The sequence below is a fragment of the Mobula birostris genome, chromosome 30 (genome assembly GCF_030028105.1).
Source record: "Mobula birostris isolate sMobBir1 chromosome 30, sMobBir1.hap1, whole genome shotgun sequence".
NCBI classification, from domain to species: domain Eukaryota; kingdom Metazoa; phylum Chordata; class Chondrichthyes; order Myliobatiformes; family Myliobatidae; genus Mobula; species Mobula birostris.
The window spans coordinates 18,140,713-18,158,944 of record NC_092399.1 but is presented as its reverse complement, the minus strand read 5'-3'; the positions used below and the strand labels follow the sequence as shown (position 1 = coordinate 18,158,944).

The 18,232-nt window shown below is 42.1% G+C and overlaps 1 protein-coding gene across 11 annotated transcripts in view; it reads right to left on the bottom strand.

Moving 5' to 3' along the window:
• The window catches only part of LOC140190408 (interferon alpha-inducible protein 27, mitochondrial-like), a 51,779-nt gene extending 33,840 nt beyond the window's left edge, over positions 1-17,939 (bottom strand). Inside the window, exons 1-3 of one of the 11 annotated variants that reach the window (XR_011883602.1) lie at positions 17,756-17,939; positions 6,213-6,338; positions 5,124-5,322 (exon numbers count right to left, since the gene is read on the bottom strand). Coding sequence is in view for 3 of the 11 variants with exons in the window: in XM_072246964.1 (XP_072103065.1) it covers positions 17,756-17,788 (33 nt within the window). In the remaining 8 variants the exon portion in view is untranslated. Of the gene's footprint in view, positions 1-5,123; positions 5,323-6,212; positions 6,339-9,592; positions 9,696-17,755 lie in introns of all 11 variants that reach the window. The other 10 variants (XR_011883603.1, XR_011883597.1, XR_011883596.1 and 7 more) reach the window with 10 other exon arrangements.
• Positions 17,940-18,232: the final 293 nt, after the last annotated feature.

Sequence of the window (18,232 nt, the reverse complement as noted above, 5' to 3'; positions counted from 1 at the left end):
CATGGATGTGGCCTGACCTGCTGAGTTCCTTCAGCATTTTGTGTGGGTTGATCTGGATTGCCACCATCTGTATTGCTGTTTGATTTAAGCCTTTGATTCTGAATTGAAAAGATGTTCAAAATGCAGCTGCTTATCGATGAAAATGGGCACAAATGGAAGAATGTTCCAAATGAACACCTCTGTCAGAATGTGACATTTCCATAAACAGCTATGTAAGCAGGGACTGATGTGGATAAATTCAATCATCAGGAACAATTTTGGAAAACAGAGGCACCAAGTAGCTTAGCATTTTAAAAAATTCTGTGATGTTTAGAGCCTATTTGACCACCTCCAGCTGAATTGCCCTGATATAACAAGAGAAAGCAAATGGAAATTTGACCTCCTTATAACTGGAAAAGTTTAGGATGTCACATCAACAGATCAGGTTGATATTTTTCAGTCCCACTACATTTAGTCGAAAATAGCTAAACAGCTAAGGAGAGAGAAAGCTTCTAGAATGTACCATTCCAACAGTGTTGGAGGCAAGGATGAATCATTTCCAATCGTGTTCAGCCAGAATTGCCAAGAGGATGCTCCAAATTGGCTTCCTCCGGAGATCTGCATCACAGCCAATTTCAGCTAAATGGATTCAGTCAACATGATGTCAAGAAATGACTGAAAATATTGCATAGATCAAAGCCTGTAGTATAGGTGACCTACTCTCCAGAAATACTCTACCTATGGTTTTCCAGTACCAACGCAATACAACAAATTACTCAACAATGTGGATAATTGCCAAAAGCTTGCACAATTGAGAGCATCCTGACTGGCTGCATCACTGCCTGGTATGGGAACTGTACCTCCCTTAATCGCAGTACTCTGCAGAGAGTGGTGCAGACAGCCCAGCGCATCTGTAGCTGTGAACTTCCCACGATTCAGGATATTTACAAAGAAAGGTGGGTAAAAAGGGCCCATAGGATCATTAGGGACCCAAGTCACCCCAACTACAATCTATTCCAGCTGCTATCATCTGGGAAACAGTACCGCAGCATAAAAGCTAGGACCAACAAGCTCCAGGACAGCTTCTTCCACCAGGCCATCAGACTGATTAACTCACGCTGATTTGAGTGTATTCTATGTTACATTGACTGTTCTATTTATTATAAATTATTATAAATTACTATGATTGCACATTGCACATTTAGACAGCGATGTAATGTAAAGATTTTTACTCCTCATGTATGTGGATGTAAGAAATAAAGTCAATTCAAAAAGCAAGATGAATATCAATCTAGCTAATTACCTGACAAACAGTTTTCTCCCAACCATTGGCAAATTTAAAAGCTAGAGGTAAAAGATTAGCTTTATTTGTCCCATGTACATCAAACCATACAGTAGAATGTGTTACTTGCAATGAATCAAATCAGTGAGGACTGTGCAGGGCAGCCTGCAAATGTCACCACACTTCTGGCGCCAATTTAGCATGTCCACAACTCATTGACCCTAATTTGTATGTGTTTGGAGCATGGGAAAAATCAGGAGCATCTAGAGGAAACTCACACAATCATGGGATGAAGGTATAGATTCTTTAAAGGCAGCAGCAGGAATCGAGCCTCGATCTTACAGTGGGCGCTGAAAGGCGGTGTGCTAACCCCTATGTATCTATGTCATTAACAATACTCACTAATGCCTACTCATCAGTATTCAGCCTGGGTTTCACTCCAGACCACATCGCAGCCTTGTTCCAAAGATGGACCAAGTGCCGAATTCCCAAGGTGAGGTAAGAGTGATTGTCCTTGAAATCAAGGCAGGGTTTGACTGTTTATTATCTAGATGCCCTGCTAAAACTAAAGACAAGTGACATCAAGGGGAAAACACTTTAATAATTAGTACCATAAATTGTGCAAAGGAAGGTTATTGAAGGTCAATTACACCAGCCCCAGAACATTACTGAAGGACCTCATCAGAATAATGTCTTTAGGCTCTAACAACTCTCAGTTTAGGTTTCACAAGAAAATACTCGTTTCCAAACTTCGCCATATCTTTGGTCCAAACATGGATGGGTTTCAGAGGTATGATGAGTGATAAGACAAACTGTCCTTGACATTAAGGCAGGATTTGACAAAGTATAGCATCAAAATGTCCTGGTTGGACCAAAGGAGAAACACTCCAGTAGTTGGACTCACATCTCACACAGAGAAAGATCATTGTTGCTGCAGATGTTGATCATTTCAGTGCCAGTATTTTGCCGCAGGAGTTTCTCAGGTTAGCAGGGTAGATCTATACAGTGAACAATAGGGCACTGCTATGTGTGGTAGAGCAAAGGAATCTGGGAATGCAGGCTCATGATTCACTGAAAGTGACATCACAGGTAGATTGGGTTGTTAAGAAAGCTTTCAGCACAATGGTACTGGGTACTGGAGATGAGATGTTATGTTGAAGTTGTATAAGACATTGGTGAGACCTAATTGGAAGTACTTTGTTCAGTTTTGGTCTCAAAACTTCTGCCTTTAAGGAATTTTTACCTTCGTCCCACGATTATGTGAGTTTGCTCCAGATGCTCTGTTTTTTTTTACTGGAAAGATGTAAACAAGGTTGAAAGAGTACAGAGAAAATTTATAAGGATGTTGCCAAGTCTGGAGGACCTATGTTATAAGGAAAGATTGAATAGGTTAGGACTTTATTCCTTGGAATGTAGAAGATTGAGAGGAGATTTGGTGGAGGTATACAAAATTATGAGGGGTATAGATAGGGTAAATATAAGCAGGCTTTTTCCACTGAGGTTGGGTGGGACTAGGAAGGCCATGGGTTAAGGGTGAAAGAGGAAAAGTTCAAGGGGAAACTTTTTCACTCAGAGGGTTGTGAGAGTGTGGAACAAGCTGCCAATATTTGAGGTTGATTTCAGCTTTTGAGGGAAGTTTGGATAGGTACTTGGATGGTAGGGATATGGAGGGCTATGGTCCTGGTGTAGGTTGATAGGAGTAGGCAGTTTAAGTGGTTTGTCATGGACCAAAGGGCCTGTTTCTGTGCTGTACTTTTCTATGACTATGACTCAGGACAGTACAGGATCATCAAGTTATATAGCATGAAAACAAGCCATTCAGCCCAAGTCATCCACACAACCAGCGGGCACCCTTCCGTAATAACCTCATCAGCAGCACTTGGTCAATAACCCTCTAAGATTAAGTCTCTGAAGTCCTCATCCAGGCACATGTTAAATGCTGTCAATGGTCAGTTTCAATCACTATCTCAGGCAGTGCCTTCCAGCTACTCACAATTTCTGGGTAAAGAGTTCCTCATATCCTCTCTGAAGCATTTTTCCCCCACATGCTAAATATGTATCCTCTAATCTGATCTACCTCTGAGATAGGGAAAAGATTCCTGCTGTCTATCCTGTCCGTATCCTTCTCAATTTTAGATACCTCACACTTAAGATCAACTAACCCCAGCTGCTACCTCACTGGTTTTCCTGTCATTGTAAGAACTGAAGTGCAGAATACTTCGGCAAATGAAGCACCATCTGCACCAAGACGCAGGGCTGTATGGTAGCATAGTGGTTAGCACAGTGCTTTACAGTGCCAGATATAAAATCCGGATTCAACTTCCACAGCTCTCTGTAAGAATTTTGTACCTTCTCCCCATGACCGCATGGGTTTCCTCCAGGTTCTCCATTTTCCTCCCACATTCCAAAGACGTACGGTTAGGGTTAGTGAGTTGGGGACATGCTTTGTTGGCACCGGCAGCGTAACATGACTTGCCGGCTGTCCAGTACATCCTCGCTGATTTAATTTGATGCAAACAACGTATTTCACTGTATGTTTCAATGAGAAATAAAGCTAATCTTTAAAAACCTTTCGTCTTTAAACTTTCAGCTGTGCCAATAGGTAGCCAGGTGTTTCCATCGAGAGAGAGAGAGTCTGCTTGCCCATCCATGCCATTCACTGTCACTTACATCCCCAAAATCCCCACTATCCTAAGAGTCATCATTAACCGGAGGCTCAACTGACACGCCAAAGACTTTCCACCATTTAAAAGGCAAAAGTCAGCAAGGTGCGGGAATTCTCTCCAACTGCCTGCAAGAAAGTAGTTCCAACAACTCTCACGAAGTTTGACACCATCCAGAAAAAAGTAATCCGTTGACCAGCAGCCCGTTAAACACTCATTCACCCCACTACCAGCACATAGTGGCTACAATATATAACACTCGCAAAGTTGCTCACCAAAGCTACTCCTGTACCATCTGCTCAACCTGCAAACCCTATTAGCAAGAAAGATAAAGGCAGCAGGATATGGGAGTCACTAGCAAGCCCCTCTTCTAATTCCATATTACCCTGATTTGATTTATATTGTCACTGAGTCTAAAACCTGAAAATCTCCAACAATCACACTGTAAAATGCCTTCATCACCAGCATCTCAAGAACAATTAAGGAAGGACAACGGTCTCCGAGAACCTAACCTGGACCCAGTATATCAATGCAGCTACAAAGTAGGTATGACAGTGGCTATATTTCATTAGGAGTTTCAGGAGATTGGTTGTGTCATCTAAAACACTTGTAAATTTCTAAAGTTGTACTGTGAAGAGCATTCTAACTGGCTGCACCACTGTCTGGCATAGGATTGAAGTGAGCTGCAGAGAGTTGTAACACAGTCAGCTCCATCATAGGCACTAGCCTTCATAGTATCCAGGACATCTTCAAGGAGTGATGCCTCAAAAGGGCTGCATCCACCATTAAGGACCTCCATTACCCAGATTATGCCTCGTTCTCATTGTTACCATCAGGGAGGAGGTACAGAAGAGTGAAGGCACTCACTCAACGATTCAGGAAGAGCTTCTTCTCTCTGCGGTCCAATTTCTGAATGGACATTGAACCCACGAACACTACCACACTACATTTTAATTTCTGTTTTTGCACTGCTTATTTAACTATTTACCGTAATTCATGTTTTTTTTCTCTATTATTATGTTTTATATTGTACTGCTGCTGCAAAGTCAGCGAATTTCACGACATATGCCGGTGACAATAAACCTGATTTTGATTCTGAAACACTAACGTTGTCAGCAATACACAATTGGAATCATGGAATAAGCAAAGTTGCAATATTTTCATTATGGATCATTGTATGGTAATATATAAATGCTTACCTTTCAAAAGTTAAAGCTCATCCGTGATCATGAAACCAAGTTTACCTCAGGGATCTGATTAGAAATTCACATTTAGTGCATCAGAATTCCTTGGACAGCTGAAGATATGAATCCAAGAACTCGTCTTTGTACTCCTTTTGACTGCAGGTGCTGGGGAACGCAGGACACTTTGTCTTAGATTTATGCCCTTTTGCTCTCACTGTACAAAAATGAAGTGAAACTAACTGAATATATAGTCTTGCTGCTTATCAGAAACCAATGAAAAAGCAAATGTGCTGTTACTTATTCTGGGCAATTTCTTCTTATGATTGTAGATTTGTTTGCCAGGCAGGCAAATGTTTTCTCGCCTATTGGATGAGATTGCACTGGGGGTGGGGGGGGCGGAATATTATCTGTGATCATACCATTTCTTCTCTATGCTATATATTTGACTGTAAAGTTAATTAATAGATATGTACAGCAGTGTTTAATTTTCAACAATTTCTTTGTAAGTTAACAATCCCTGTACTAAAAAAGGAGGGGGGGGGGGCTCTAAAGTATTTGAAGTAAAAGCTGCAGAATCTGGAAACTGCAAGCAAAAATCAATATCAGAAATGCTCAGAGGGTTACATAGCATTTGTAGAAAGACAAACAGCATCGTTATTCAGGCAACTGGCTCTTTGTTGGAACTAGCAAGCAAGTTGCAATGAGAGGGAGAGTTAGAGAGTTGCATCAGGACGTCTGTGCGCTCAAGGTTTTGACACAGAATATTGACAATTCCTTTCCTCCCACAGATGCTGACTGACCTGACTTTTCCAACATTCCACCCTCCTGAAATTTTAAGATTTAAGAGAATCTGGATTTTAGAATGCTCAACCATTATCTACAGATTCACTTGAAACTTGAAATTTGAAAAGAACACTTCACTGGCCCAGTGAAGTTTCCTTTCAGTTTCCTTTCAGTATCCAAATATCAGCAAGAAAATCAGTTAGGTTACATGGACAACTTTGGCCTTCAACTTATCACAGTCAACCTTTTCATCAAGTTTTAATGTTGCCTTCAGAAAATAATTATGCAGGTTTTCAGAGAAAACAAAAGGATATACACTACCTTATCGTGCAGATCTCACCCTGATGTCGATTCAGGGTCAGACACTTCCTTCAGTTTTGTTCCTTTGGAAATCTGCACACACCCCTATAGTCTTTTGGCAGCATATCCGAAGATCAGTTTCATTTCCTTTTCAGAACAACATATTGTTACATGCCCACAGTTTGATCACGAGACAGTGGAATGATCAAGATCACAAGACAAAGGAGCAGAAGTAGGCCATTCAGCCCATCGAGTCTACTCTGCCACTCCACCATGAGCTAAACTATTCTCCCATCTAGTTCCAATTTCTGGCTTTTTCCCCATATCTCTTGATATCCTGACTAATTAGATACCTATCAATCTCCTCCTTAAACACCCTCAATGATCAGGCCTCCACAGCTGTATGTGGCAATGAATTCCATAAATCTACGACCCTCTGGCTAAAATAATTTCTCCTTATCTCTTTTTTAAATGAGTACCTCCTAATTCTAAGACTACAGCCTCTTGTCCTGGACTCGGCCACCAAGGGAAACAGCCTTTCCACATCTACTCTGCCCAACCCTTTCAACATTCGAAATGTTTCTATGAGATCCCCTCTCATTCTTCTATACTCTAATGAATACAGTCCAAGAGCCGACAAACGCTCCTCATATGTTAGCCCCTGCATTCCAGGAATCATCCTCATACATCTTCTCTGAACTCTGTCTAACATCAGAACATCCCTTCTAAGATAGGGGGCCCAAAACTGCACACAGTATTCCAAATGAGGTCTCACCAGTGCCCCATAGAGCCTCATCAACACCTCCTTACTCTTATACACTATTCCTTTTGAAATGAATGCTAACATAGCATTCGCTTTCCTTAATGCTGATCCAACTTGGTGGTTAACCTTTAGGGTATCCTGGACGAGGACCCCCAAGTCCCTTTGCACTTCCGATTTTTGAATTTTCTCAACATCTAAATAATAATCTGCCCGATTATTTCTTCTTCCAAAATGTACAACCGTACATTTCTCAACATTGTATCTCATCTGCCATTTCTTCACCCACTCTCCTAAACTGACCAAGTCTCTCTGCAACCTTTCCGTTTCTTTAACACTTCCTGCTCCTCCACCTATCTTGGTGCCATCTGCAAACTTAGCCACAAAACCATTTAATCCATAATCTAAATCATCCATATACATTGTAAAAAGCAGAAGCCCCAACACCAACCCTTGCGGAAGACCACTAGTAACTGGCAACCAATCAGAATAGGATCCCTTTATTCCCACCCTTTGCTTTCTGCCTATCAGTCAATGCTCCACCCATTCCAATATCTTTCCTGTAATTCCATGGGCTCTCATCTTATTAAGCAGCCTCTTACGAGGCATCTTATCGAAGGCCTTTTATAAAGGTCTCCTGAGTGGGATGATGTAATTGTCTCATGACTGTGGGGTGATGTTATGTCACGTGATGGCATGTTCCCTACAGTATTTAAGGAAGCCCGACAAAGTGTGACACAGTTTTACCTTCTATTTTTAAGGTGCAAACACGTTGTTGCTGGCAGTTTTGCCAAACGCTGCTAGTTTTTGTTTGTTACACCTTTGTTTTCCTTTACAGTCTAGTATTGGAGAGTGGAGACCTTACCAAAGTATGGGAACAAATGATCGGGTAAAGTTAATGACGTTCGGTGTTTTGGAAGTGATCGACTGTTTGGAATCTGAATCGTCCGGGGAATTGTGGCAGGCACGTTTGAGTTAAACCCCTGCAAGGTCAGGACGGTTTGTGCAGTGTCCACCCTCCAGCCAAAATGTCAGTTCCTTTATTTCTTCGTGATTGCTTCAACAAGGCATCGCTCGACTGTGATTGGCAGATTCTTCATTTTCTTCGGAGGAATTGTTGCTGCAGTAAAGTCTCTCCTTAAAGGCTGTAAAAATCTCTTGGACCTTTCAACTTACTACCTTAAGATTGTGCTTGAATGAGAACTTGTTAAGAACTATTTCTAAATTTGGCTGTTTGTTCGAGATAGCTGCCTAACGGTTAACTTCGGTTAAGCTAGTTTGTTTACTTTTCTATGTTTTGAGTAGAGGTTAATAAATATTGTTGTTTGTTTATATAACCTGACTCAATTTCATATCCATTGTTGCTGGACACATGACAATATTCCTAACACTGCAATTTATGGAAATTGCCAAATGTCTGTAGTTGCATTACTTCCCTGTATTTTGTATCAGAACTGCAAATGTGTGTGAAAGAAGATCCAAGGTACGTAAACAGAATTCAACTCTGAGAATTGTCCTCCTGCAGGCAGCCACGAAACAAGGAAACAACATGGAACCCGTCCAAAGAAAATATCAAACACCCAATGCGTGAAAAAATAATACATTGTGCAAACAGCAAAAGGGGAGCGAACAACATATGGAATATCAAACATCAAACCAAGAGTCCAGGAGTCAATGAACATAAAATGTTGGAGGAATTCAGCAGGCCAGGCAGCATCTATGGAAAAGAGTACAGTCGACATTTCGGGCTGAGACCCTTCAGCAGGGCTCATGAATGAAGGATCTTGGCGCGAAATGTCGACTATACTCTTTTTCAATGATGCTGCCTGGCCTGCAGAGTTCCTCAAGCATTTTGTGTGTATTGCTTGGATTTCCAGCATCTGCAGATTTTCTCTTGCTTGTGATAGGAGTCCAGGAATAATCAGTTTAGTTCAAACATGTGAAAATCTGCAGATGCGGGAAATACCAAGTAACACATACAAAATGCTGGAGGAACTCAGCAGGTCAGGCAGCGTCTATGGGAAAGAGTAAACAGTCAATGTTTCGGGCCAAGACACTTCATCATGATTTGTGCCCTGATGAAGGGTCTCAGCCCGAAATGTCGACCTTTTTTCTTTTCTATAGATGATTCATGGCCTGTTGAGTTCCTCCAGCATTTTGTGTGTGTTCTTTCAGTTTGGTTCAGTTCAGCACTGCGCTGCTAGCCGACTGCAGGTAGCACCAGTCTTTGCTGATTATCAAGGGATTGTCCCATGGTAAACAATGTCAACCTTGAAATGAAAAGATACTGTAAATACTATTTTATTTTAAGATGACTGAAAGAACTAGATTATGAGAACACTCAGTCCTCTTTTATTGCCATTTAGACATGCATACATGCATTAAGAAATGATACAATGTTTCTCCAGAGTGATATCACAGAAAACAGGACAAACCAAAGACTAACACTGACAGAACCACATAATTATAACATATAGTTACAGCAGTGCAAAGCAATACCATAATTTGATGAAGAACAAACCATGGGCACGGTAAAAAAAAGTCTCAAAAGTCCCCGAGTCGATCGACTCCCGAGTCCCCGATAGCAGGCGGCAAGAGGGAGAAACTCCCTGCTGTAAACCTCCAGGCACTGTCAACTTACCAATGCCTTGGAAGCACCTAAAAACAGCTGACACTGAGTCCATCCATCTGAAAACTTAGAGCCTCCAACCAGCCCCTCCGATACAGGCCATCGCTTAGCTTCCCTGCGGATGACAATGCAACAACCGTGTGTGGATTGGACATTAAGAGCATTTGCCATCATCACGAAGACCCTACTGGTGAAGATTGAGGAAACACCTGTTTGAGTGGTGTTGCCACAACCACCTCTGACTCAGTATCAGCAAAATTAATGAGCTAATTTTCCCATGGATCAGTGTACTTTGAGGCGGTGGAGCTGGTAGTTGTGGGAGATTTTAACATGCAGGTCGATTGGGAAAATTAGATTGGTAATGGATCTCAAGACAGTGACTTTGTTGAATGCCTAAGAGATAGCTTTTTAGAGCAGTTTTTCATTGAGCCTAATAGGAGATCAGCTATACTGGATTGGGTGTTATGGAATGAACCGGAGGTGATTAGGGAGCTTAAGCTAAAAGAACCCTGAGGAACCAGTGATCAAAATATGATTGAATTCAACTTGAAATTCGATACGGAGAAAGGGATGCAAGTGAAGCAGCAATGCTGTGTATTTCTGGGAAAAATGAAGAAGGTGCAGGACATATGTATTCCAAAAATGAAGAAATACTCAAATGGTAAAATAGTACAACCATGGCTGACAAGGCAAGTCAAAGCTATTGTAATGGCAAAAGAAAGAGCATGTAGCAAAGCAAAAATTAGTGGGAAGATAGAGGATTGGGAACGTTTTAAAAATCCTACAGAGAGCACCTAAAAACATCATTAGACGGGAGATGAAATATGAAAACAAGCCAGCAAATAATATCAAAGTGAATAGTAAAAGTATTTTCAAGTAGTTTAAAAATAAAAAAGAAATGAGTTTGGATAAAGGACTGCTAGAAATTGAGGCAGGAGAAATATTAATGGGGCACAAGGAGTTGGCTGATGAACTAAATGAGTATTTTGCATCAGTCTTCACTGTGGAGGTCACTAGCAGTATGCCAAGTGTTGTAGTGTGTGTAGGAAGAAAAGCGGGTGCAGTTACTGTTACAAGAGAGATGGTGCTCAAAAAGCTGAAAGACCTAAAGGTACATAAGTCATCTGGACTGATGAACTGCACCCTAGGGTTCTGAAAGAGGTAGCATTAGAGGATGTGGTGGAACTAGAAATGATCTTTGAAAAAACATTGAACTCTGGCATGGTGCCAGGGAACTGGAAAATTGCAGATGTCACTCCACTCTTTAAGAAAAGCGGAAGGCAGCAGAAAGCAAATTATAGACCAGTTAACATGAACTCAGTGGTTGGGAAGATGTTAAGAGTCAGTTGTTAAGGATGAGGTGATGGAGTACTTGGTGACACAGGACAAGATAGTACAAAGTCAGCATGGAAAATCCTGCCTGACGAACCTGTTGGAATTCTTTGAAGAGATTACAAGTAGGATATATAAAGGGGCTGCAGTGCATGTTGTATATTTGGACTTTCAGAAGGCTTTTGACATGGTGCCACACGAGCCCATGGTATTACAGGAAAGTTAGTAAAATGGTTAGAGCATTGGCTGATCCGTAGGAGGCAGCGAGTGGGAACAAAAGGATCCTTTTCTGATTGACTGCCAGTGTCTAGTGGTGTTTTGCAGGGGTTGGTGTTGGGACCACTTCTTTTTATGCTGCACATATATGATTTAGATGATGGAATAGATGGCTTTGTTGCCAAGTTTGCAGATGGTACAAAGATTGGTGGAGGAGCAGGTAGTGTTGAAGAATCAGGTAGATTGCAGAAGGACATAGACAGATTAGAAGAATGGGCAAGAAAGTGGCAAATGAAATACAGTGTTGGAAACTGCATGGTCATGCCCTTTTGTAGAAGAAATAAATGTGTAGAATATTTTCCAAACGGGGAGAAAATCCACTATATTTTCATTATGATAATGGTATGTACTATTTTTTACTGTTAAGTACATATGTGTGATGAACAAGTGTAAGACAAAGACTGTTTACTGCTAGCACATAAAGTCAGAGTCTAGAATGATGGTGATGCCAAACAGCCACTGACTGTCCACCCAAGTGGCCGAGGTAGTGATAGCTTACCTTTCTGATGGTTCAATGCACACATTATTGTTTCATGCACAAAATTATTCTCTAAAGCTACCTTCAGGGTATATGTATAAGCTGCACATGTATTATAAGTGGAGTTTATATTTAGACTTGGGTCCCATCCCAAAGCTATCTCAAAGCTCAAAGTAAATTTTGTTAATAAAGTATATATACATAACAGAATCAATGAAAGACCTTCCAACTAGGGCGTTCAACCAGAGTGCAAAAGAGAACAAACTATGCAAATACAAAAAGAAGAAATAATAATAATAAAGAAATAAGCGATAAATATCTAGAACATGAGATGAAGAGTCTCTGAAAGTGAATCCATTGGTTGTGGGAGCATTTCAACGATGGGGCAAGTGAAGTTATCCTCTTTGGTTGAAGTGCCTGATGGTTGTAATGACAGTTTCTGAACCTGGTGGCGTGAATCTTGTGGCTCCTGCATCCTCTTCCTGATGGCAGCAGCGAGAAGAGAGCATGTCCTGGGTGGTGGGGGTCCCTGATGATAGATGCTGCTTTCTTGTGACACATTTCAAGTAGATGTGCTCAGTGGTTGGTAGGGCTTTACCTGTGATGGACTGGGCTGTATACATTACTTTTTGTGTGACCTTCCATTATATAGATGCAACTATTCCAAAATCCAGAACACCTCCAATCCCAAGCATTTCAGATAAGAGGTGCTCAACCTATACTGGATTTTTTGAGTCTGCTCATAATCATTGTATTTTCTTTATTTTAACAATGAGGATGGAGTTTTATCTGTTTCTCTCAACCACTCCATATATAATTGAAAATTCTGAGCAATATACCAACCACACTCTAATATGTTAAAAAGGACAAGAACATTCTTGTTGTGCACCTTCATTCATTATAAGATTTTATAATCAATCTGATCCACGAAACCACAAAAACAAGTGTACAATGAAAAAGTTTAGTTCCAAACATAATAGTTGTACTGACTAGAATATAATTATTCATAAATGATAATCAAAAGGAAATGTTTTGCTCTCAATATAATTTTATTTGCGAGAATTTTAATGCCCTACAGTATAAATCCTTGCCCAATGTATACTTTTTGTTTCTTTATTTCAGCAGGAGGAGGAATTTGCTCTCTTTGTTAACTGGGACATCATTTAGACTGGGAGTAAAATCAAAATGTATTGCTTGGCTTCACTAATACCGGTCTGCACTTTGTCTACCGGTGAGATATGATCGTCTATTTCTACATTCCATGGAATACAAAGGGAACCAACGCTTGTCTGACTACTTGCCTCTAGAGTTTAAATTTTGTAATTTGTTATTGCAAGTTAAAAAGGGAGGGAGGCAAAAGAAAGGAAATGATCCGTCAGTTAGCCTGACTTCACTACTTGGGAATACAGTCAACAAAATTGTCTTAATGCACTTAAACGCACTATCGCTGTTTAAAACTGACGGAAACAACGCCGATTACGGACAGATTCGTCCTCGTAGGGTTTCATGCAGGAAACGTGGCTGCAGGTCAGCGATAAGGAAATGGCATTTTAAACTCCCAATGCCAACTTGCTGGCAAACGTGCAGTCCCTAGTGGATAAAATTGGTGATCTCAGCACCAGGGTGCTGAATCAGAGGGTCATTAGGACCGTGTGTGTCCTTTGTTTCACGGAATCCTGGTAAACCCCTTCCGCACCGGATGCAGCGATTCAGATCGACAGGTTTACTATACACCATCAGGATAGATTCATAGTCTCTCTCAAAAGCAGAGGTGGAGGAGTAGACATAGAGACATAGAAAAATACAGCAGCTACCTCTTTACTCACCGCAGGAGATTTCCGGGATCATTTTGGTAGTGGTATATATTCCACCTCAGGCCAATGTCAATCAGGCAATGGGATCAACATGCACGGAACAGCGCATCCTAATGCCTTCACCAACATTTTGGGAGATTTTAACCAGGCCAGTCTTAAAAAATCGCTAAACGATTACCATCAACAGATCACTTGCAATACTAGAGGAAACAACACCCTGGAACATTGTTACACCACCATCAAGAATGCCTACCATGCTATTCCGCACCTTCACTTCGGGAAATCTGATCACCTAACTGTACTTCTACTCCCTGAGAAGAGGCAGAGACTGAAGACTGCAGCACCAGTAGCGAGGAGCAAGAAGGTATGGACAAGGGAAGCACAGGGGCACTCCCAGGACTGCTTTGATTCGGTGGACTGGACTGTATTCAGAGATTCATCTTCAAATCTGGATGAGTATGCTGCAGTTGTTACCGACTTCATTAAAACCTGTGTGGATGAGTATGTGTGTCTACAAAGACTTATGGTACATTCCCAAAACAAAAGCCGTGGATAAACCAGGAGGTACTTTGTCTGCTGAATGTCAGATCTGTGGCATTCAGGTCTGTTCCAGAAAATCAGGTATGACTTGCAGGGGGCTATTTCAAGGATGAAGAGACAATTTTGAATGAGGTTGGAGGTGACATCGGATGTACAACTCTGGCAGGGTTTACAAGACATTATTTCCTACAAAGCCAAACCCAATGGCATGAATGGCAGTGACGCATCACTACCCGATGAACTCAATGCCTTCTATGCCTGCATTGAAAGGGAAAATATAACTACAGTTGTGAAGATCCCTGCTGCACCTGATGACCCTGTGATCTCTGTCTCAAAGGCCAATGTTAGGCTGTCTTTAAAGAGGGTGAACTCTTGCAAGGCAGAAGATCCCGATGGAGTACCTGGTAAGGCTCTGAAACCTGGGCCAACCTACTGGCGGGAGTATTCAAGGATATTTTCAACCTCTCACTGCTACGGGCAGAAGTTCTCACTTGCTTCAAAAAGGCAACAATTATACCAGTGCCTGAGAAGAATAATGTGAGCTGCCGTAATGACTATCACCCAGTAGCACTCATATCTACAGTGATGAAATGCTTTGAGAGGTTGTTCATGACTAGAATGAACTCCTGCCTCAGCAAGGACCTGGACCCACTTCAATTTTTCTATTGCCACAATAGGTCAACCGCAGATGCAATCTCAATGGCTCTTCACACAGCTTTAAATCACCTGGACAATTCAGCATTTAATACCATCACTCCCACAATCCTGACTGAGAAGTTGCAGAACTTGGGCCTCTGTACCTCCCTCTGCAATTGGATCCTCGGCTTCCTAACTGGAAGAGCACAATCTGTGTGGATGGGTGATAACACCTCCTCCTCGCCAATGATCCACACTAGTGCACCTCAGGGGTGTGTGCTTAGCCCACTGATCTACTCTCTCTGTGTAGTTAGGCATAGCTCAAAAATACCATGTATAAATTTGCTGATGATACAACCATTGTTGGTAGCATCTCAGATGGTGGTGAGAGGGCGTACAGGAGTGAGATATGCCAACTATTGGAGTGGTGTCACAGCAACAACCTGGTACGCAACGTCAGTAAGACAAAAGAGCTGATTGCGGACTTCAGGAAGGGTAAGATGAAGGAACACATACCAATCCTCATAGAGGATTCAGAAGTGGAGAGAGTGAGCAGCTTCAAGTTCCTGGGTGTCAAGACCTCTGAGGACCTAACCTGGTCGCAACATATCAATGCACTTATAAAGGCGGCAATTTACCTGATGCTTTTTTCTTTCTGGTGATAATAATTCTCAGAAGTTTTCTCCTTCCACCCTACCCACAGGATGTTCCCCTATTACTGGGATGCACTTAAAGCATTCTATCATAAAAACAAATACAAAATGTTTGTTCAAAATCTCTGTTATGGGCAGTCGAGTAGCGAAGCAGTTAGCCCAATGCTTCACGGTGTCAGCTGGAATATAAGGTGTGGCTCCTCCAACCTGAGTGTGGCCTCATCACGATAGTAAAGGTGGCCATGGGTGAACATGTTGGAATGGGAAGTGGAATTAAAATAGGTGGCAACTGGGTGATCCCGCTTTGCCCTGCAGACAAAGCTTAGGTGCTCTGCAAAGTGGTCTCCCACTCTACGTTGGGTCTCACCAATATACAAGAGGCCACACCGGGAGCACCGGATACAACAGATAACCCCAACAGCCTCAAAGGTGAATTGTCGCCTTACCTGGAAGGACTGTTTGGGCCCTGAATACTAATGAGGGAGAAAGTATAGGGGTAGGGGTGTAGCACTTATTCCCCTGTATATCGATGAAACCCGACGTAGATTGAGAGTCCATTTCACCGAGCACATAAGCTCCATCCACCAGAAAAAGCAGGATCTCCCAGTGACAACCAATTTTAATTCCACTTTCCATTCCAACATTTATACAGTCTCTTCTACTGTTGCAATTAGGCCACACTAGACTGGAGGAGCAACATAAGAGCATAAGATACAGTAGCAGTAGGCCATTCGACCCATCGAGTCTACTCCACCATTCAATCATGGCTGATCCAATTCTTCCAGTCATCACTTCTCCCCTGCCTTCTCCCCATACCCTTCAAGAACTTATCTATCTTTGCCTTAAATGCACCCAATGACTTGGCCTCCACAGCAATGCGTGGCAACAAGTTCCACAAACCTACCACTCTCTCACTAAAATAATTTCTCTACATTTCTGTTCTAAACGGACGTCCTTCAATCCTGAAGTCGTGCCCTCTTGTCCTAGACTTCCCCACCATGGGAAATAACTTTGCCATATCTAATCTGTTCTGGCCTTTTAACATTCTGAATGTTTCTGTGAGAATCCCCCCCCCCCCCCACCCTCATTCTCCTGAATTCCAGGGAATACAGCCCAAGTGCTGCCAGACATTCCTCATACAGTAACCCTTGCATTCCTGGAATCATTCTCGTGAATCCTCTCTGAACCCTCTCCAATCTCAGCATATCCTTTCTAAACTAAGGAGCCCAAAACTGCACACGATACTCCGTGTGGTCTCACGAATGTGTTATAGAACCTCAACATTACATCCCTGCTCTTATATTCTGTATCTCTAGAAATGAATTCCAACATTGCATTTGCCTTCTTCGCCACCTACTCAACCTGGAGGTTAACCTTTAGGACACCCTGCACAAGGACTCCCAAGTCCCTTTGCATCTCTGAATTTTGAATTCTCTCCCCATCTAAATAACAGTCCGTCTGTTTATTTCTTCCAAAGTGCATGACCATACACTTTCCAACATTGTATTTCATTTGCCACTTCTTTGCCCATTCCCCAAAACTATCTAAGTCTCTGTTTCCTCAACACTACCCGCTCCTCCACCTATCTTTGTATCATCGGCAAATTTAGCCACAAATCTATTAACCCCATAGTCCAAATCATTGACATACATCATAAAAAGCAGCGGTCCCAACACCGACCCCCTTGGAAATCATCTGGTAACCAGCAGTCAGCCAGAATAGGATCTCTTTATTCCCACTGTCTGTTTTCTGCCGATCAGCCAATGCTCCACCCATGCTAGTAACTCCCCTATAATTCCATGGGCTGTATTCAGGCTAAGCAGCCTCATGTGTGGCATCTTGTCAAAGGCCTTCTGAAAATCCAAGTACACCACATCTACTGCATCTTTGTCTACCCAGCCTGTAATTTCCTCAAAAAATTGCAGGTTGTTAGCCAGGGACCTTATATTCCAACTTGATGGCAGGAACATTGATTTCTCGACCTTCTGGTGACGGCCCACCCCTCCACTTCTCTGTTCCCCATCCTCCTTTCGTTCTCTCACCTTAACTCCCTGCCTGCCCATCATCTCCCTCTGGTGCTCCTCCCCCCCCCCTTTCTTTCTTCCCAGCCCCCTATCTCTTTCACAAATCAACTTCCCAGATCTTTACTTCATCCCATCCAATTTCACCTATCACCTCGTGTTTCTTCTTCCCCACCCCCACCTTTTTATCACCCGTCCTGCCGATGTGTGTGTGTGTGTGTGTGTGTGTGTGTGTGTATAAAATAGTGTATTGGCTTTCAATTTTAAATAAAACTATTGTAGAAAAGTATTAGTATTGTCCTAATGATAACTGCTGAAGGAGTATTCTGCATAGAGTAACTACATCAACATTTTCTTCAATTATTTTTTTCCCTTTCTGGAATGTACCCACTGCGGAAGTAGCACGAAAGAACGTTAACACTCACCGAAACCTGCAGTACGCCGCCAATGCTCAACATCTACAATCAGTGTAATTCCGGGTACAGAATGAGCGGGCTGCCTCTTAATAACTGGAGAATCTCCTGAGGAGGCAATTGAAGCGACGTCATTACGTTAAGTTTCGTTTTCCAGCGAAATGTTGCTGTCTTCAGAGAGAGGGCTGGCGGAGTGTTTATCCCGGAGTCTGCGTCAGGACTGAACGACCCACTGGAATAACGCAACCGGTCAGGATTTCCATGCATTCAGTCCGAAAAGATCTCCTGGTTCTTTCCGGATACAGATACTGCTTCAGAGGCTGAGTTGCTCTGTCATTTTTTTTTTGCCTCCGTTTTCAGTCATAAATAGAAGTGGGATTACTTTTACAACAGTCACACTGGAATCAAACCATCCTCCAACCTGGAGTTGAACTGAGACACAAATTAATGCAGGTGGTTTAGATGTTGGAAGTGTAGTGTAACTGAAGC